The sequence below is a fragment of the Myotis lucifugus genome, unplaced genomic scaffold, assembly GCF_000147115.1.
Source record: "Myotis lucifugus unplaced genomic scaffold, Myoluc2.0 scaffold_65, whole genome shotgun sequence".
Classification (NCBI taxonomy): domain Eukaryota; kingdom Metazoa; phylum Chordata; class Mammalia; order Chiroptera; family Vespertilionidae; genus Myotis; species Myotis lucifugus.
This window is the reverse complement of record NW_005871113.1, coordinates 4,745,649-4,767,372: the sequence shown is the minus strand read 5'-3', so window position 1 is coordinate 4,767,372 and position 21,724 is coordinate 4,745,649. Positions and strand designations below refer to the sequence as shown.

The window sequence follows — 21,724 nt, the reverse complement described above, 5'->3', positions numbered from 1 at the left end:
ATGTTTGGGACTTTTTGTGCTTCCTGGACTTGTGTATCTTTTTCCTTTGCCAAGTTAGAGAAGACCTTGAGATGACATCAGCAGAGGGTTATGAGAGATTCAGGTGGTCCCTGCAGGAGTTTGGGGGCCACAGGTGCAGTGCAACTAAAAGGGAGATTCCTGGGACCACCAGCGCTGCCTGTGAGCATTTGAGAAATGCAAATTGAGGCTCTACCCCAGACATACTGAATCAGGAACTCTGGGGTAGGCCCCCTCAGGAGTTGCTCCCAGGAGTTGCTGATGCTCCTGGAAGTTGAGAAACACTGATATTTGGTACAAGCATGGCTTTGGAGATAAACAAAGTCCCATTTGAGAACTGGCTTTCTGCTTATTGAGATTTACTTGACTCAGTAAGGGTTAAAACATCACCTAACTTCTAGTTCCAACTTCTAAAGTTGTGAAGAGATATTAAGTAGTGCATGTAAATAAATGCCTGGGGCCTAGTACAAGTACAATAAACATTAGCTAGTTATTCTTTTATTAAGCACTGAGGCTTTAGAAGGTTGTCAACAAACCCTAGTGTGACCCGAACCCTCTCTGGAACAGGCTACCAGGCAGGACTGGTGAGGCCACCTGGCTTATAGGCCAGGAGTTGTCAGGAATCTGGGCCTCAAGTCGCTCCAGAAAGTAAGGTCTAAGACAGTGATGGTGAACCTTTTGAGCTCGGCGTGCCAGCATTTTGAAAAACTCTAACTTAACTCTGGTGCCGTGTCACATATAGAAATTTTTTGATATTTGCAACCATAGTAAAACAAAGACTTATGTTTTTGATATTTATTTTATATATTTAAATGCCATTTAACAAAGAAAAATCAACCAAAAAAATGAGTTCGCGTGTCACCTCTGACACGCATGTCATAGGTTTGCCATCACTGGTCTAAGATAAGGCTGCAGATGCACACGTCATCACACCACCAGGCAGTGCAAGATCAGTGTCTCCTGCAGGATCTGAACAAGGTGGTGGCACTGGAGGGAGGAGAGGGGCGGGAGGGCAAGGTGATAAATAGGTGCTGCGTATGGAAGGGAGGAAGCCAGAAGCCGTATAGATTTCTGAGAACCACACTTTAGGGCCCCAGGTCCCAGGGAGAGGGAAGTACAGTCGTAGTGTTCATGACTCATTGACTTCTTGATCAGATTGTCCCTTTAAGCTTCTCTACTTGTCCACCTGGGGAGTAGGAAGTTGCTGAAAGCTATAATAAGGCTTCGTGCTTGAACCAGCTCTTCCACTGCTGGGGCCAACCTTGCACACACACTAAGCTGACTCCCAGGATGTCATTTCCTGCCCCACCCCACTCCTCTGCCAGGGAGTTGTCACTGGGTGACCAGGAGGGGGCCCCCCATGGCATTCCAACTCCAGATCTGGCTGCCCAGGTCAGCCGCCTCTCCCACAGGCCAGGCAGGGGGACGGAGGCAGAAGGGAGCTTTTCCTCGGCTCCTTCCAGTGATTCCCTGGGAGGTGACCCAGTTGCTGAGCTTCATCTGTGTGACTTCTGTTCCGAGTGGCAGTAGAGCAAGGTGCTGAGGAGCCTGGACACAGGAGCCCGCCCACTCAGGTTGGGCTCTGCCACTCGCTGTGCGCCCTGGGGCAAATCTGGCCTGTTCTCGTTGTTGTTTTAATCTCGATAAGAGACATATAACATGACACTTACCATGTTGACCATTTTTAAGTGTGCAATTCGGTGGCATGAGGTACATTTCTTACCATTGTGCAAATCATAATCACTCATCTCCAGAATTCTTTTCATTTTGCAAAATTGAAACTATAGGAAATTGTGACACGTTACAACATGGGTGGGTCTTGAGGGACATTGTGCTGGGTGAAATAAGCCCATCACAAAAGGGCATATACATTATACGTTTTCACTCGTATGAAATAGCTAGAGTTGTCAGATTCAGAGAAACAGAAAGGGGAATGGCGGCCAGGAGCTGGGTAGAGAGGGGAATGGGGAGTTGTTTAATGGGTATAGCATTTCAGTTTTGTAAGATGAAAAGAGGTTTGGAGCATGGATGCACAACAGTGTGAATGTACTTAACGTTATTGAATGAACACTTAAAACAGCTACGTTGGTAATTTTTGTTCTGTGTAATTTGCCACAATTAAAAAATTTAAAAATGAATCCCCCCTGACAACTAAAAACTTTGAACCCTCACCTCATCTCCTTTGCCTCAGGTTCCTCATTTGTAAAATAGTAATAATCATCCTACCCGTCTCAAAGGGTTGTTGTAAGGCAAGCATGTCAAATTCGCAGCATGCTTGTTGTAAGGATTTGCTGGGTGATATAATACACACATGTTCACAGCAGTGCTTGGCCACCCACGTGCCCTCATGTGGGCTATTATTGCCATTTGGTGGTGAGCAGGGCCGGAAGGAGGTGGGTTAGTAGATCTTCTTTTCAGAGAGAGGGGACTGGGATGCAGGATGGCATAGGGAAGCGGGGGAGTCTCTTCTGGGACTTCGGGGCTCTAACCCACACTATGGAAGGATTCCTCCAGGCTCTTGCCCTAAACATCTGGGTCCCAGCAGAACTGCCAACGCCTCCCAATTATTGGTATGTAGACTCTAAGCATTTTGGAGTTGTGATCCTTTATACACAGGAGGCTGGATTTCTGGGTCTTTCACCAGCAAAAGGGTGAACTGAACTCTGTTTTAGCACAAACCAGATAGGTGGAGTGCAGGAGAGATTTCTGAGTTTCTTTACAGAATTAGCTACCTCCAAGTCCTTCAGCAGGGGCTTCCGGGAATGTGGTTGTAAATCCTCTCATCTTCCAGTCAAGGAATTAAAAAAAAAATGTCTTCATAGAAAAGCCTTACGGAACTACAAGATGTAATTACATTTAATAAGCAATTGTTTTAAAAGAGGGAAAAAATCACACCCTTGACAATCTGGGAAGTACACCCCCAGTTTCTTGGGGTCTTACCACAGTTAAAGCCAGGCCCTGAGCTCTCCCCTCCTCCCAGTAAGCCGTCCATGACTGCAGGGAGGCAACTGGGCCCAGTTCTGTGGAGAGAGCCATCTGCAGAGGCTGCAAAGACTAATGAAGCAAAGAGTGATTTCTCCAAGCGGGTCACAGCATCTGCTGTACCAAATGGTTTCTGACGTGTGTACGAACTCTATTGGGATCTTGCTCCAAGGGCGCCAATGACCTTGTTTTCCCCTAACTTCCCTCTGGCTAGTGGGCAGGCAAGCAGGGGCGGTCTCCTGATGGAGGGGCTGAGGAGTGGGGACCGTGGCCTGCTGTCACTGCATCCAGTCCTCAGAGTGTGTGCATGGATGGGGGTGGGCTTGTGTGGCTGCCTGGGATAAGGGCTGTGGGTCCCCTCTGTGCCTGGCCCTCTCCTCCACCCTCCATCGTTAGGCATTGGCTGTCGCACTAATACTGAGAATGCTGGGGACATCAGTTTTTCTTCTTTTTTGTTTTAGAGTTTTATTGAGGTTTAATTGGCATAACAAGCTGCACATATTTAAAATATGCACTTTGATAAGCTTTGACATGTATACGCTCATGAAACCCTCACCATGAGGTAGTGGACATATCCATCCTCCCCCAAAGTTTCTCCCTCCTCTCTACACCCCATAGCCCACCCCATCCCAGGCAACCACTGACCTGCTTTCGTCACTATAGATTCATTTCCATTTATAACATTTTATATAACTGGAACATGTATTATGTACCTTTTTTGGGGTCCAGATTGTTTCATTCAGCATAATTATTTAGAGATTCATCCACGGTTGCATATATCGATAGTTTATTCCTTTTTGTAGCTGAGTAGTATCTATTGTGTAAATACCATAATTTGTTTGATCCATTCAATTGCTGATGGGCATTGTGTCCAAGTGTTTGTGTAGACATATGCTTTCCTTTCTTTTGGGTAAACATCTAGGAGTGGAATAGCTGGATCATAACATAGGTACATGTTTAAGAAACTACTTCATTGTATTCCAGATGGTTGTACCATCTTTTGTTCCCACCAGCAGTGCATGAAAATCCCAGTTGCTCTGTATTCTTACCATCATTTGGTACTGCAGGTCTTTAATTTTAGATGTTCTAATAGGTGGGTAGTAGTATCGTGTGGTTTTGATTTGCATTTCCCTAACAAATGATTTCAAGCATCTTTTCATGCACTTATTTGCCAGCTGTATGTCTTCTTTGGTGGAGTGTCTATTTGAATCTTTGCCTATTTTTCAAATTGGGTTGTTTGTTTCTCTATTATTGAGTTTTAAAAATAAAATCTAAAATGAGTCCTTTATTAGATATATGCACTGCAGTCTGTGATTTGTCTTCCCATTCTATTAACAGTGTCTTATGAAAAGCACCAGATTTTGGTTTTAAGTCTAATTTATCACTTTTTATTTTATGGAGCGTGCCTTGGCGTCCTGTCTAAAAAAGTCTTTGCTTAACAGAAGGTCACAAAGGTTTTCTCTTCTGAGTTCTTCCAGACGTTTTATAGATTTGGTTTTACATTTAGGTTTATGATCCATTTTCAGTTCATTCTTATAGGAATCCAAGTTTACTTATTTGCATATGTATACCCAATTGTTCCAGCACCGTTTGTTGAAAAGACTAATTTTGCTCTGCTGAATTGCCTTGGCACCTTCGTAGAAAATCAGTTATGCATTGGATTCGTTTCCTAGGACTGCCTAACAACTACCATCAACTTGGTGGCTTAAAACAACAGAAATGCATCCTCTCACAGCTCAGGAGGCCCGAGTCTGAGATCACCGCGTGTCCAGTTGCCTCCTCCTGCCCCATGTTCTTTGAACCCCACTTTCGTTCATTTGGTCCTATTTGGAATGCGTTTAATGTAACATGAGGAAGGCTGGGGCACAGACTGATGAGAACATAGGTGAAGAAGGGCAGGACCACAGCATCACACAACTTCAGGGGACACGTTGTACTCTGTAACGGACACTTCCCTGGAGTCGAGAACACACCAGCCCTAAGGAAGGGTTTGAAAGTAGACCCTCCATGGGTTTTCTCGTGTCTAGATCTTCAACTGCACTGTTGCTCTGCTTGGAATGCTATTCTGCACATTCTTTTGTCAAAACTCTACCCAAGTACTAGCCAAGGGTGACCTTAACGAAACCATCCCAGGGCACTAGCATCTTCTTTCTCTGTACGCCCATATCCCCATCAGAGCTGCCTTTGAACATGATTAGTTCTGTCCAGGTCTTTCTCCCTGAGTGGAGCGTGCATTTCAAGAAGACAGGGGTGATGTCTTACTCATCTCTGTATCCCTGACTCTTAACACTAGGCCTGGCTCGGCAGAAGCACAGTGATTATTTGAGGAGCAAGTGAACAAATGCACTGAGACCCAGTAGAAGCTCCAAAGATTAGACATCCTCAGCCCTTCTTGGGAAGTCTGGGGTGTAGAATACAAGGGTTCTTCAGGGACTCGTGGCAGGCTGAGAAGGAAAAAGGGGCGTTTAGGACATTAGGGTACACGTGTCAGCTCTGGACAAAGCCAGAGAAGTAGTGAGACTCAGTTCAACGATCAGCCTGCTCTGTTGATGTCATCATGTTGGTGAACATTTAAAACTTGTTGGATGCTCGTGTGCACAGGGACAACTTAGGCAAATACAGGAATTATCACACAAAGATCACCATGGGCCTGCCGCTCGATAACCAAAGCCAAAGGAAGCTTGGAGAGGCTGAACACTGAATTCCTCCCTGCCTTCCCTCCCTCTTTTCCAGAACATAGGCTGGGACTTAGTGCAATAGGCAAGTACGATCCTTGCAGCATTATGCCTGTAAGGAACCAGTGTCTGGACACTCTGCAGCTGGAATCAGAAAGCATCTAACCAGCTTGGACCCTTCTTGGCATAGCCTCTGGGAAGGGGGCGACTTCCTGCTAGTCCTCTGGGCATTGCCCTTATAGTGGGCTGGCTAGTTCTGCGTAGTGCTTATACCGTGTCTATATCTGGTTCCAGTTGCTATCAATTGCAGTCACACTCTATGTGTGTGTCCTCTGTTTGACCAGAAGCTGCCCAAGGACAGGGATCTTGCCTTCACAATGAGGCTGAGCCTCTCTTAGGGGAGACCGTGCCTCACCTGAACTCCTCTAGTGAGAACAGGCACTGATTTTGCCTCATCATCTTCACACATGCCAGGGCCCCCGAATAAGGAGCTTCTGAGTCTCTTTCTTTCTTTCTTTCTTTCTTTCTTTCTTTCTTTCTTTCTTTCTTTCTTTCTTTCTTTCTTTCTTCCTTCCTTCCTTCCTTCCTTCCTTCCTTCCTTCCTTCCTTCCTTCCTTTCTTTCTTTCTTTCTTTCTTTCTTTCTTTCTTTCTTTCTTTCTTTCTCTCTTTCTTTTTAAAATATATTTTTATTGATTTCAGAGAGGAAGGGAGAGGGAGAGAGAGATAGAAACATAAATAATGAGAGAGAATCATTGATCAGCTACCTCCTGCATGCCCCACACTGGGGATTGAGCTTACAACCCAGGCATGTGCCCTGACCTGGAATTGAACTGTGACCTCCTGGTTCATAGGTCAACGCTCAACCACTGAGCCACTCCGGCCGGGCTGAGTTGGGTTTCTATCAGGGGGCTAACCTCTCCGCTACAGATCTTTGGGTGCAGAAGACCTTTAACACGTGGCTCTAGTGAACCCCAGACTTCAGGTTTCAATTGCTGGCAGGCTCAGAGGCCTGGGAAGTGATCAGCTGCTCAATCCCAGCTGCTGCACCCCAAGGGCCGCCTCCTCTCGGGTTTCTTGGCATCTCTGAATCACAAGGGAGTTGTTGAGAACCTGAGGTTTCCTTAATAATTTACATCCGTGCTCCTCCCTGGCAGGATCACATGGCCCAGGACAAAGTAGTGAACACCATCCTGGGGTAACCCGATCTCCGAGGTCAGGTAACAACCGGGGGAACAATTCGAGGATTACCCTGAACCCTGGCCAGCATTGAGGAGATCTGGACCCAGCTGGAGGCCAGGGACCTGACAGGGCCACTGAAGTTCAGCAATGGCTTTCCACACACTAGGAAGTGAAAGGGTCATTGAGAAAAAGGAATGCTCTGGGAACTAACTTAGGAAAAAGATGGAGGTTCTTTTTTGCCCAACCTCACTAGCCTGTGGGCAGCTGATACTTTGGATGCTCCTTTCCCTGCCCCATCTCTGTCACTGTCTAAACTGTGTCTGCTGATCGTCCTTGTTCCTTGACCGGACTCCACCTGTGCTCCAGGCCCCTCCCCTCCCCTTGTCCCATCCCTTGGTTCTCCTGACTCTCACCCGCACACTCCACTTATCCATTCCCTCAACGTATAAACATATTCGGGTCTTGGGACCTTAAACCCCACCTTTGCTCTTATAGTCATCACCCTACTTCCCTCCTTTCCTCTTGAATAAGCCACTGGAAAGAGACCGAGGCCTGATGCCCTTCCTCACACCCTCCCACTGCCTACTTCCTCCTTCACCAGGGCCACTGAAACAGAACCCCTCCCCCCCCCACTGTAATTTATACACCCACAAACCCTTCTGGAAAGCTTCCCAGACAGAGCCTGCTCCTGACACTCGTGTCTCTAGTCCCCCCCCCCCCCCGCCCCCCGCATGGCCTGTCTCTCCACTGCCGGATCCACAGTGCCCGCCATTCAGGAAGTCAGCTGGCCTCACGCTTTGGAAAGCCTGCCAGTCCTTGTTTATACTTTCTCATTTCTTCCTCCATCTAGGAGCTTCCTGGGAGTGGTGGAGGAACATGCCATCTTCCTCATCTGTCCCCCTCCCCGGTCTCTCTCTGCCTGGTTCCCAGGTCCCCAACACAACGGTTGACCAACAGTTGATGATCAGATTCTCTCCCTGAGAATCTTTTGGGAGCTGAGAAGTGGGAGCTGTTTGGGGCATTTGCAATCCCTGTTGAGCTTCAATTTTGGTCTCTCCCAGATAGAGCAGGAAGTGTGCTGGGCCAAGAGTCAGAAACCTCACTTTGATATCAGACCTTCCACCAATTAATGTGTGACCTGGGCAGGCAGTTACCCTCCCTGGCCTGGGGTTCCTCATTTATGTAAAAAAGGAGATAAGATCACTTATCCTCTTGTCTGGTGACAAATAAAATAAGTATATATTAAAGTGCTGTGCAAACGCTGCAAAGGCACCTATTATCAGTGTGACTTGACCCTGGTTCTCTTGTCAATGGAATACTGGATTAAAGTGACTTAACCCAGAACATTCCTTCTCTCACACATCGAGAAGCCTGGAGGGAATTGCAAGATTCAGCAACTTCACAACGTCCAGGTTCTTAGTTAACTTCTCTACAACACTCCTGGGTTTCTTCTCCCTGGACCGCCCTGGCTGCTCCAAGCCTCAGCCTCTCCAGCAGGCAGTCAAAACAGGAAGGTGTGGGCAGTGGGGGTGGGGTGGGGAGCTGGTTAGAATCGTGAACCAGCAATTATCCAGCTCAGCTACTTAATGTCCGGTGGGAGGGGACAAGGCACTGGAGGAATGTTGATGGGAAGGACGGACGCGGTTCCCTCATCTCTCTCATTTTCATACCTAGGAGGAGAAAAATCTTTCCCAGAAGCCTCCAGTGACTATCCCTCAGATTCTATTGGCCAGGACTGGTTCACACAGATAAGCGGATCACTGGTATAGAAGGAGATGCTAGGTCAATCAGGGTTCATCCAGGGTTCATGGGTAGGGGGAGACACATGAGAAAAATTGGGGTTCTGTCAGCAAAGAAGGCAGGGGGAGCCAACATCACCTGCCACATGGCCTCATTCCAAGCTCTGCACAGGCCCTGCCTCGCTCCTTCCTCCTGGTTCTTGCCTCCCCTTCAGGACATCTTACCGTTTTCTTCCTTTTCTGGGACTCAAACTCCACTCCTTTCCCTCTCGTTTCTTTTTTTCTGACACACAACACCTTCATGGAATCACCACCACTGTAATGATGATGACTCCCTGTACCATCTCTTGTAAGAGAATGAGCCTTCCTCTCATTTGCTGACTTTCTCAGAAGATCCAGGAAACATTTCAGGGTCTTGTCTGTGCCTCCAAGTCCACGCCAGGCCTGATGGGGGGATACACGCTGCGGGATCAAGTCAAAAGCCTTTTTCAGTAATAATCCCTTCATTCGCTTAGCCCTTGAGCACCTCCTCACCTTGCGCAGACCCATGTAATCTAGGTTGACCCTCAGGAGAACCTACCAAGCAGACGGGGCAGGCACGATAACCCCTTTTGTCAGATGAATCCCACGAGGCTCTAGGAAATCAAGGAGTTTGCCCAAGGCCATGGAGCCCCTAGCAGTTGGACCTGGAGGGAGGATTCTTGACTCTGGCCCCAGATTGAGTGCCCCTTCGTTGGACCACAACCTGAGACAACTCATCAGTGGCCTGTTTGAGCATACAGTTCAGATTTCAGACAAGTGGGAGTCTGCCAAGCTAACAAAGCCCACTGTGTGTGCCAGGAAGACAGCGTAGGAACGAGTGCGATGCCAGGCACTAGGGCAGCAAACAATGGTTATTGTGTTCCATTTACATAAACCTCCATTGGTTTGAAAATTCTGCTCACAGACGTTGTTTCATCTGATCTCACACAGACGCTGTGAGCTGGATGTGGCAGGGCTGATTACTGCCCACAGATGTGGAAACTGAGGAGGTGTGACCCAGCTGGGTAGAAGGAAGCTGAGCTGGGCCCACACCCAGACACTCCTAGTCCCCAGGCCTGGATTCCTGCCCCTCACGGATTCATAACAGTCAGGAGCTTTCGGAAGTTCTGGGCTGGTCAACTTGTCCACCAATTTCTCAGAACAACAAGGAGGTAATTAGGGCCTAGAAAGTGGTTTTAAGGGAATTAGGCCAAGGGAAGAGGCGTCAGGGAGGGAAGGATGTGGTTGGGAGGCTCAGAGCAGGCCTGCTGAGCCGGGAGCCCTGGCTGAGCCCAGGCCAGCCTCAGGCCAGCCACCAGCTGGAGGCCTCAGAAAGCCCACGTGCAGGAGGAGGGGATTGAGGAGCAGGGGGGCCCAGTGTTTTCTGCTCCCCTCCTCTTCTTCCCATCCCTTCCCTCCCCTCTTCTGCTCTTTCTCTTCTCCCTGACTCATTCTGGGGATCACCTCCCAAATAAACTACCTGCACCCAGAGCCTTACCTCAGGCTTTGCTTTAGAGGGAACCCCGGTAAGACCACCCCTCCTGGAGGAGCACACGGTCCTCTCTGCCTGTCTGGATAGCTGGGGCTCCTGGCCACCTTGCCCACCTCCCAGGTGGGTTGGGTGTGGTTTTACTAAGGGCAATAAAGGAAAAGAGGCTGCAGCCTGGTGACCCATTTACATTCCTGCAGCAGTTCCCCTGCAACGATTCCCCTCTCTAAGCAATGACACAGAACACCCTGGAAATCACAGTGGCTAAGGGGCCAGACTCTGAGACCAGACGGACTGCATCTGAATCCTGGCTCTGCTACCACTGGTTGGGTGATCTTGGGCAAGTCTCTTAAAGGAATGAAGGGGCCAAAACCAGTTTGGCTCAGTGGATAGAGCGTCGGCTTGAGGACTGAAAGGTCCCGAGTTCGATTCCAGTCAAGGGCATGTACCTGGGTTGTGGGCACATCCCAGTGGGAGATGTGCAGGAGGCAGCTGATCGATGTTTCTCTCTCATCGATGTTTCTAACTCTCTATCTCTCTCCCTTCCTCTCTGTTAAAAATCAATAAAATATATTTTTAAAAAAAGGAATGAAGGGATTATTACTGAAAAAGGCAAGTCTCGGTGTGCCCTTGCATGCATCTGTAAGATAGTGATGTAACGGTGCCTGGCACAGACCTTGAACTAATTATCAAAAGGGAGGGAAATATAATTTCTAGTACTTGGAAGCTATCCACCAGCCCATAGTTCTCTATGTATAATTCACACGATCCTAAATATAAAAGCCTTGCTGACACTGGAGGACTCCTAAAGATTCAGAAAGCCACAGTCATTTTAAAAGCCTTTTCCTTTCTAGTTGCAGAAGACTCTGAGGTCTATGATATGGAGAATTGACATTTCATCTTTCAGATGTAAGTGCAGCGTACTCAATTCTTAGAAATTCAGGTACCAGAGAGAAATGGGCAGATGAGAATCAAATATTGCTTATGGTTATTGAGGTGACATGGTAGAGTACAGAAGAACTTTAGGTGGAGCTGGGACAACAGGCATGGACCGGAGACTCGGCTCTGCTAGGGGTGGGAGTGGGGAGGTGATAAGAGGGAGATACTTACCCTGGCCAGTGTGGCTCAATTGGTTGAGTGTAGTCCCATGCACCAAGATGTCATTGGTTCAATTCCCAGGCAGGGCACATGCCTGGGTTGTGGGCTCCATCCCCAGTGGGGGACATGCAGAAGGCAGCTGAGCAATGTTTCTCTCATGAATGTTTCTCTCTCCCTGTCCCCTCTCCCTTTCTCTCTCTCTAAACTCAATAAAAATATATTTTTTTAAAAAAGAAGAAGGAGATGCTTCCAAGTCTGATCTGGCCCTAAGGGCCTGTGCAGCCTATCTACCATTCATAGAACTTGTTCAGAGTGTAGACACCAGAAGGTGGCAATTCCACCAGAGAAGATGGAGGAAGAGAGAGTGTGGAACAGGTCTCCTAGAGGGGATTTGGCAGTACTTACTTAGAAGCCATCACCCGGTGGAAAGCTTGGCAGAACAATGACTGCTGGAGTTGCACCTGTGCCCGCCCAGGCACAACAGTATGCAGAGCAGTCCTGGGCTGGCTCACAGTGAAGAGCACTGGGCTTTGTTTTCCTAAAGGATGATTAAAACAGGGAAGGGGCTGAATGAATTACTACATATGGAATTTATAGAGCCTCCCATTTAACACATGATCAGAGTGAGGTTGAGAGGATCAGAAACTCATCGTTGGAATTCAAGCTCCCGGGCTGAGCCATGGGTTTTGCTCCCCTTCCGCTGGCTCCTACTTGGAGAAGCCCTGACGCCGAGGCCACCATGACAGAGGGACGGTGGGAACTGGATGCAGTTTCGGCCCTGAATTTATTACCTGCTGCCAGTTTCCATCTGGAATTCAAAAATGAAAGGAACTAATCTGAGATTGAACTACCCCTTTCGGTCTGAAACGAAAGCATTCTCTTCCTCTTTTCTTCAGGGCAAAAATAAAAACAAAATACATTTCACTTTCATGTCCAAAAAGATAAAAACATGTATTTCAGACAATTTTAGTAGCTAATTGTATCTCTGAAACAGCTGAGGGGAACCCACTTGGGAACTATTATGTTTACTTTAAAATCAAGGAAAAGGAAATGATAGAAGCTCTTGGATTCATTACTCCTTTAATAAGTGTATTTAACCCTCTAGCTTTAATTCTTCTTTACTAAAAACAGAAACCCAAACAGAAGCAATCTGCTGTTTTGGGGAAAACACCCGAGTGGAAATCAAGAGCCTTGGTTCTAGTAACCATTTCATACGACCAGTCACTGGCCAAAATTGCACCAGAATTAAATCCACCATTTCAAAACAAGGTGATTTCTAAAGTTCCTACTGGCTCTAAAATTCTAAGGGCCTATGCATCAATGAGTGACAAAAGTAATATAAAGATTACACCCAAACAAAACCTGTGTTCTTTCAGATAGGTGTTCCTTTGATTAATGGGATTTATATGAATGATGGATGGATCTACATATCTAATCCTCTTACAGGTATTTGGACAATAGTGTGGTGATTGGAGGCGGGTGGTGGAAGAGGGTACTGGGAGGATAAATGGTGATGGAAAAATAAATAGTATTTGGAAGCTCAAAAAATTTCCAACTGAAATAGACAAACCTGTCAAATGTAAGAACCCCTTTAGACCCCTCTAGTGCTCTTTAACAGCTGAGGAATTTTTTTTTAACGTGATAGCTGATCTTCACAAACAGCTGGCTCTCAATGAGCCCTGCCCCCCCAATATTCACACCTTTCAGACACCCTCCCACACTGAACCTGGACTGGCCCTGTCACTCACTTTAACCAGTGCCACTGCAGTCCTGGGTGTAAGCCAAAAGTCTTGGTTGCTTCCGTTACTGTTAGCGGCCCTCAGTCTGAGCACAGGACTGGCTGGCTGGCCACCCCTTTTGCACCAGCACCTGTCTGATGAGTTTAGATTTCGATGTGCAAGGCAGCCGATCGTGCATTTTCGGAAACACTTCTATTTTTGTGTGTCTGGGGAGCCCTGAGCTGCCATTGGTCTCAGTGTCCCACACTGAATATACCAGCGTTCAATCCAATGCAGGCCCAGATGCCTCGTTTCCAATGCCATCCTTTGTCCTTACTGAAATGTGTACATATCAGAGAAAGATAAAAAGCCCTATTGTGGCCCTGGCCAGTGTTCTCAGTGGTGATTCCTAAAGTTCCTACTGGCTCTAAAATTCTAAGGGCCTAAGCATCAATGAGTGACAAAAGTAATATAAAGATTACACCCAAACAAAACCTGTGTTTTGGCTCACAGTGAAGAGCACTGGGCTTTGTTTTCCTAAAGGATGATTAAAACAGGGAAGGGGCTGAATGAATTAATACATATGGAATTTATAAAGCCTCCCATTTAACACATGATCAGAGTGAGGTTGAGAGGATCAGAAACTCATCGTTGGAATTCAAGCTCCTGGGCTGAGCCATGGGTTTTGCTCCCCTTCCCCTTCCGCTGGCCCAGGCACCAAAGAATCGTGGGTTTGATTCCCTGTGGAAGGCACATAAGCTGGATTACAGGCCCAATCCCCATTGGGGAATGTTCAGGAGGCAACCAATTGATGTGTCTCTATCACATCGATGTTTCTCTCTCCCTCCTTCTTCACTCCCTTTCTCTCTCTAAAAATCAATGGAAAAACTATCCTTGGGTGAGGATTAACAACAACAAAAAAGCCCTATTGTGGGTTCTAGATGCCTTAAGAGGCTCCTTATCACCAATATTTTGAATTGTTCCTTTGTTTGGTATCCTGGAGACGCCTAATGGCTGAGAGACATGCTCTTCTGCCAAGAGGGTAGGGTACCAGAAACAGCACATGGAAGCCTCTACAGGGGAGCCCTCAGGGATGGCAGTCTAAGGACAGTTCCCATGGAAGTTGGTTTCCTTAAGACTTCCATGTCTGAACACTTCCCGGGTCCTCCTGGTCGTGTGTGTGTGCCTGTCTGTAGACAGCAGCCATCGGCATTCCCTTGGCCTTCCAACGCTCCTGGGTTCCTCCTCCTCGCACGCCAAGCTCCTCTGATTTCTCCATTTCTAGGTACTTCTTTCCCCTCAACTGTCCATCAGCTGACCCTGATACAGTGTTAGTTGACTGGTAAAAAAGACAAGACCCTTCTCAGGGAGTTTTTGCATCACAAATGAAACAAAGGAATGAAGATGCAGCAATTAATCTTTGAGGGGAAGTACCCCAGCCTGCCACTTCTCAGCAGCCAAGACAGCTGCTGTGATCACAAGGATGGACATGCTCTCTTGCCTGAGGCAAGTCACGAGAACTCGACCACCGTCCCTAGCATCACCCACCTAAAAGGCAGACAGTGTTTCAAGAAGAGGCAACAGAAACTCTCTAGGGGAGAACTCGGGAATGGGCTCTGTGATATGCTCATGCTTATCACATCCCAATGTGATAAGCAAAAATCATCATTCCAATTTCTTCCAGAAAACTAGGAACACCATTCCAATTTCTTCCTTTGTAAAATGGGTTTAACCCTAGCTCGTTCAGAGTGTTTTCTGATTATGAAAGAAGCCTGTCTCATTGCCAGTGGTTAGCCAACCCTCCTCCCATGTTCAACTTGTTATCTGGATTATGGATACTTATGTTTCTCAAGCCTCTAAGAGTTAAGAACAAGGTTGTCCAAGTCCTGAGAGGTAAAAAATTTATTGATGTAGATCATATCAGCATGTTATGATATGGCCACAGCTGACTTTTTCTTATAGCCAAAAGAGGAATTTTTTTTTCCTTTTAAAAATACATATTTTTTTCCCAGCAGGAAGAAACATTTTTAAAACAAACATTTTCATATTAAGTGGAAATTAAAAACAATGGCTTTTTGTTTTGTTTTTCCCCAACTCATGAGGAATAGGGCTGGTCAGCAATAGATCTCCGAGTGCTTCAAATTAGTTTTCAGGCCTCTGCCCCCTTTATTCTTCCTCTTCCACCAGAACCCACGTTTGGGGGTGTGGCGGGGGGCGGGGGGGGGGATTACAGCCTCACCAAATCAGCAGCCTAAACCCAGGCAGGAAACAGAAGAGGTAGACTGAACTGTAACTATTTAACCCATTATTATGTAAGATATTTTAATACACTTAAAATTTTCAGTGGGCTCAAACATATTCTACAAATATCGAACCAAAAAATGTGTTGAATGCTTAAAACAAAATCTTAGAGATGTCTATTATCACAGTTTACTTTGAGAAATAAAAGCATACAACTTTAGAAATATGCAAGCTTTCCATGCACTTCAGGAAAAGTTGGCTTTTGGCAAATTCTTCAAACATCCAAAGCCCCTGTAGGACTGGTTAATGCTTTCCTACCCTTAAAAGCCTCTGCCAGGGTCAGAGAGAGGAATTTCCTGAGAGCAGTGAGTAGATTAACTGTGAGACCTTCATTCACCACTAACAGTTCTTTGAACAAAAAAACATAAACCAGAATGTTTTTTTGGGCAGTGGTGTGCTGGAGACACCTCCCACTTGCTCAAGAGAGCCAACTGTTTTAGAATTTTGCCAGTAGTTGTTAAGTAGCTGTTATTGAAATAAAATTATATAAGCTTCCCATTGGTGCTAAAGCTAAAAGTGGTTCACTTTAATGAGTAAAACTTGTACAAGGCTAAGAAATAGTCTAACAGATCACATATCAGATTGAATGACAAATTTGAGAATTAAATGGATTAGGATGTAATTCCATTTTTCAAATCATGGTTGGATCACAGTCATAGGCTGGCCAAAGAGTTCAGGAAAAATCAATTAGAGCATCCTGGGAGAATCAATTGGCTATATGGAATTTACAGTAAAGTATATTTTATTATCTATTAATCATGTTATAAAATCCTTGCTATCAGCAAAATTTATAACTTATGTATACTTACACACATAATTTTTTTTTCCAAGAGAGTGAATGCTAACCATTGACCAGTGTACCACTGGAAGGAAAGAATCGAGAAGGGGAGAGGGACATAGTTTAAAATGAGAGGAGAACAGTGTTTTTCAGTTTGCCCTCAGCATCCAACTGCTGTGGTGTGTTCTGAGTACATGTCTATAGATGTTAATGCCAAAATAGCTCCAGGAAAACACAAACACCCCATGCCCACTACTAAGAATTAAAAGCACTTCACTTGAAAAAAATCAACTTTATTTTTTCTAGGTTAAAAAAAATAGAACCAGCTATTAATTTTTGTTGAGAAAATGCTTCTTTTGGTGTTCACATCTCAATTTCTGAAAAGGTAATCTGGTTACTAAAGTAATCCCAATGCATTCATAAACCAGATCCACGTGTGACCAGCCCTTTACAAAAATTACAGTTGCCATAGCCTTTACATTCATTCTTATCATACATTACAACATGCAGATACACAAAGAAAGACAGGTCACCAAGCTGAAGTAAACATTATGGCATCAAGAAAACGAAAATCCATCTGTATAAAATAAATACAACTTTGTGATAACTGAAAGAAAATGAAAGCACTTAACACAACAATGGCAGTTCGATGTCTGTTTCATTACCAATCATAAGTTACTGTAAAATGCATCTAGACTTCTTAGTGTAAAGAATTTGTGCACCACAGCCATGTGTTCAATAGTTTTACACAACAAAAATAAAGCCATTCAAAACATGTGTGCATATTTTGCAACTAGAATACACTATTTTTTTTGCTCTTTAAACTGTTTTAAAAAAATATTAAATGTAAAAACCCTCAAATGGAAATTTTGCAGAAAAACATGTATTTTATCTTCCATGTGGCCACAGTTACCCTCCCCCAACAGCTCAGCACTCTCAGCTCATTCCCAGGTCCAGCTCCTCCTTGTTGGGGATCAATGCAAAACGGTTGCAATAAAGCACCAATCAGAGAACACCCGGCCCCCTCGTGATCTAGAAATGTCCGATGTAGGTGGTTTTGGTCCCAATATATTAGTCTCTACCCCTTCAGACAATGCACCAGTATACCTGCTGCCCAGTGCGGCTTTTGACTTTGCCTTTCATGTTACCAGAAGCAAGGTTCACAGCTCTACCTGGCAAAAAATAAGACCAACCATTTGTATCCATCCTCTGTGGACCAGCGCTGGCACGCTCGTCATGGTAACGCTGGAGTGAAGTTCTGTGCAGTGAAAAAAATAACTAACTCTTCCTATGCAGCAGTGCAAACAAAATTTCCTTAAATACAAAAAGAATCCAATCGGACTCTCCATGATTAAAGACTACATCCTATGATTATAACCAGGTCCCACTAGGTCAGAAGAGTCTTCAGAGAAGTGATTGTCAAAAAATGTTACTAAGACAAATCCACACTAAGTGAGGAACATGAACAACGACTGAAGAGGCATTCTTAACATTGATCCAAACGATATGAAAACTAGAATGATGTTCTGAGGTTTACATTTGGTGATTTAACATTTCATTTTCATAAAAATGCTTGAGAACAACCGCAATACCGCCAACTCCTGATCATTAGAAATTCCTTTTCTAGACCATGGGTTATTCAGGCTTCTATGTCTTCTCTTCCTGAAGCTGTCTTTCCAAATCTTTCCACTACTCATCAACACAGTCAAATATATAGGCAAGAGAAGCTAATAAACAACTCACTTCATTTTTTAAAATTAGTAAGCATCCAGCAAGGGAAAAAAAGTTTTATGAGAATGAAAATTCAAACTCCTAAATGCAATCAAATTTTTGGCTTACCATGACTTATTACTGGAATAATTATGCATAATCTCCAGTTCCTTTACTATGGAAAATTAAGGACTGTGTGTAATATTAAAATATTACACTCACAGCTATTTTTTTAAAATCTATTTAGATTCTCAATTAACTTGTATGACTATCCAAGACATCATTTCCATTCTGTAATTTTTCCTTACCTTCCACTGGCCTACAGGCTTCTCTACAATAACTGCATATTTAAACACCAACAGTAGTTTCTGACGTTAAGCGTGAATTTCTGGGGTGGTCACTTCCGTGGTCGCTGTACCTCCCTGAGGCCAAGCAGGTGCTCCATCACCATGACTCTGGGATCCAGCAGGGAGTTTGCAACCCTGTCTGCTGTGGGAATCAGGCAGGTCAGCTGAGACCAAGCAATGCTGTGAGATTCTATAAGCTATCAGTATAAAACTGGCACAGTGTTACTTCTTTTCCCCGGACAAAGTGGATATTCGCTAAACCTCCTTTCACTCACTTTACAAAGGAAGTACAGATTAGGGATTTTTACTCAGTTCTGTATAGTGGCATATTGCTGCTTCCCTGATTGCCATGTAAGAACACTGATTCACTCTTTACATTCCCCTGTGCAAACAAGAGAACCCCAGTTACTGATAAGGAAAGCACTAGCAATGCTCTCAAACAGCATGTTTGCTAACAGAAGCGAGGGAACGTGTTGAGAAAGAAACAAGGGGGGTGGGGATGGGGCAGATCAAACACACATCTATTTACAACTCACAGATCTATGTTCAAAATTAACCCACACATCTAGAGGCTGTTGAAATGACTGTGCTTGGAAAGCAAAGCATCTTACAGAACAGTCTGTTTAATGTGTACAGTATATTAAACAACATCCTCCTCCTTTGGAGCTCAGTGATGGCAAAAGACACCACATCTGTGTGTGCACGCCTGCATCTCTCTTCTTTCCTGATGGGAGACTGGCCGCTCTGCCTGTGGCTTGCTTTAGCAACGAGGAAAAGGTCGAACAGCTAGGACTGTCTGCCATCCTTGCCAATGAACAACTTGTCCCCCAGATGGCTGACCAACCTCTCAAATGAATCATCCCAATTCACCTTGTAATCTGATAGCATTTGGGGGGCCTCAAACGGAAGTGTCCCTAAGCTTCCATGTGGCTTCCTATCTGTATCCGTACCTCTAAAGTGAGACTGGTTTCACCTACTCACTGTCGCTGTAAAGCACACAATGAAATGCTAACATTTTGAAAAAGTGGCACCTTAGGACAACCATTCCCAAACCACACACGGGAACACTGCTTTCTGCGTCTCACCAGCAGTAGTATCATCAATGAGGTATTTCAGCTCAGGCATCATTCTCTTCACACATGCACGCATTAACCTAAGATGAAGCCGCTGTGGGCTTGTATTTGGTGCTGCTTTACCTTTCCCACACAACTGGGAGAAAATTCTTATCTTCTCAGTGTTTTGGTTTTCTGGATTTTTGTTGGTTTTTTTTTTTTTTTGGTTTATTTAAAAACAAAAAACATCAGCCTTTACCTTTACCTTCTGGCCTTTCTCAGAACTGTCAAATTGTATGATTAGCGACAACAGGGGAATCTACGATGTCATGTCACAGAAAACCACCACTGACTCACCAGAATCTCAGTCTCACAACCCCAGGCCAGCAGGAGTTCCCGCCTCGATGTTGGGGTGCAGGCGGTGACCACGGTGACCAATGCAGGGCCAGCACTTTGTGAGAAGTTTGGTTTTACTGTGAGGTAAACTGCATGAACATAGTGACAAAAGAAAAAAAAAGTCTTCTAGAAATAGACACGACTTTATCCTCTTCAAAAGCAACGGGAAGAGACTGGGAAGCCTCGTGTGCTGGTCTCTCTCCTGGTCACACCACCCTGACATGGGCAGCTCCTTGATGAGACAGGTGCTGGGGGTGCCATGTGACAGCCTGTCCCCATTTTAAGCCAGTGTCTGGCTTTAGCTTTTATTTTTCTAATAAATTAGCCTATTTCACCGTATATTGATCATTTAAATGTTTTGCATTAATTTGTTTCAACCATCCCCAAATGCAGTTGGTGCTAATACACCAAAATTAAAACAAACAAACAAGAAAACAGCTGGAGCCGCCCCCAGGTGTGGAGCCCAGCTCAGGGAGGCGCTGGAGGGCAGGAGCGCAGGTAAACACGCAGACAAGACAGCCGCGCGAGTCCCACTCACTGACTATGTGTAGACTGGTTTCCAGGCTATACTACTAATCCTCTGCTACAGATGCAGCTGATGAAAGTGCATTTTGTAAAGGAAAATGATCACTCTACGATATGCCTTCTATATAAAAGGAGAAATCAAGTGCCCTCCCCCCAACACACACACACACACACACACACACACACACACACGCACACGCGGAAAGCACTAGCGCATGTAAACACGGTGTCGGGCCGAGCCTGCCTTTTGAAAGAGCCCATTCCAGGACCAGACGTGTCCAGTGGACACTGATTCCCCCCCACAGCATGCCTGACTCCGGACTCACTAAGCTGGTGAGGACTGGAGCATTGCTGCAAAGGACAGGGCGACAGTTCTTCAGAAGGTGCCAACCAGCCCCCCTGGAGGTTCCTAGTGACACAGCAGGAGTGGGCAGTGAGGGCGCTCACAGCACTGCCCTAAGGGACACTACTAGCTAGGAGGACGAGCTCAGCTCTCTGAGCTTGAACTAGGTGATCAAGTATCTGCTGGCAACAGAATTTCTCTGTCTTCTAGGATGATTTTATGATTTCCTCTTCTCCAAATGTGATGTTCGTTTAAATGTGTGGTAGAGTGTATCTTTTTAAAACATGAAAAGTCCTTAAAACATATTAGCAGGTCATTAGATTACTGATCCTCATTTTAGCAGAGTTTTAAAATATCCCAAAGTGGGATAAATATTAATCCATCCATGAAATTTCCTTTGCTTGTTTTATATTCTGATTTGCACATGTGAAATAACGCACTCATGAAAGTTGGAATTCCTATGGTGACCTTGACAAGTCCAAGTCAGTTCCTAAAACAGGCAATGGTAAAAATACTGGAAGATGTTGTACCACATGTAGCCTGACAAAAATGCAAAAGACTGGATGAGAAAGATCCACATATTGCTGAGGGTCATCTCCCTGGAAACAGCTTCCCTGTGGCCCTGGGCAGGTGGAAAAGCCCCTGAAAAACAAGATGGAAACATCACTTTGTTTTCTGCAGTGGTAGGTCTCCTGGAGTAAAAGCTGAATATTAGTTTTAACTAGAATTTTTTTTAACGCATCTTCTGTGACTTCCCATTGCTCTTGAAGAGAGATCTCATTTGAAATACAATTTTCAACCTGCCCGAGCCTCTGCCTCTATTCTCTCTGCCTGGGGTGCTCCTCCTCCATCTCAGTGAATGGCTGGGGCATCTGCATTCTTCCAGTATCAGAAAAAAATACCGCCTCTCGCTGTCCACTGCGCCAACCCCCCATCCCCACCCCCATCACCATAACTTCCATGTTTATTTCCTTCTTGGCACTTTCCACAATCTGTAATATCCCCACCTATGTCTTCTTTTTCCTACAGACTGTCTCCTGTGGGAGAATAAGCTGCATGAGAGCAGCACTCGGCGGCCTTGTTTCCCACTGTATCCCTAGAGATCTCCACGGTGGCCAGGACACAAGATGTGTGAAGTCGATATAGAATACTTTCCGAAAGAGCATGAACTTACATTCATTCTTCTATTTACAAGTTAAATGTCTTTGCCACAAAAAAGTGGTTGTTTTTTCAAGTATCCAATAGGAAAAAAAAAAGTAGTTGTAAATCACTGATATTTTCAAAAGGCAATATGGTTTATGAAATATATCTTAATAATAAAAAGAATCATTTAAGTGTTTTGCATTAATTCA

At 45.2% G+C, this 21,724-nt stretch overlaps 2 protein-coding genes across 4 annotated transcripts in view; both read right to left on the bottom strand.

Annotated features, from left to right (window-relative positions):
* Nucleotides 1–21,724, bottom strand: part of NEK2 (NIMA related kinase 2) — a 60,635-nt gene that overhangs the window by 24,406 nt on the left and 14,505 nt on the right. For 2 of the 3 annotated variants that reach the window (XM_023754783.1, XM_023754782.1), the window contains exon 2: nucleotides 11,608–11,740. The exons of the other annotated variant lie outside the window; for it this stretch is intronic. The gene's annotated coding sequence lies outside the window, so the exon portion shown is untranslated. The remainder of the gene's footprint in view (nucleotides 1–11,607; nucleotides 11,741–21,724) is intronic. 3 annotated transcript variants of the gene reach the window in all.
* The window catches only part of LPGAT1 (lysophosphatidylglycerol acyltransferase 1), a 52,523-nt gene continuing 47,075 nt past the window's right edge, over nucleotides 16,277–21,724 (bottom strand). The window contains exon 7 of the mRNA XM_023754784.1: nucleotides 16,277–21,014. Coding sequence (XP_023610552.1) covers nucleotides 20,863–21,014 — 152 coding nt within the window. The 3' untranslated portion in view covers nucleotides 16,277–20,862. The remainder of the gene's footprint in view (nucleotides 21,015–21,724) is intronic.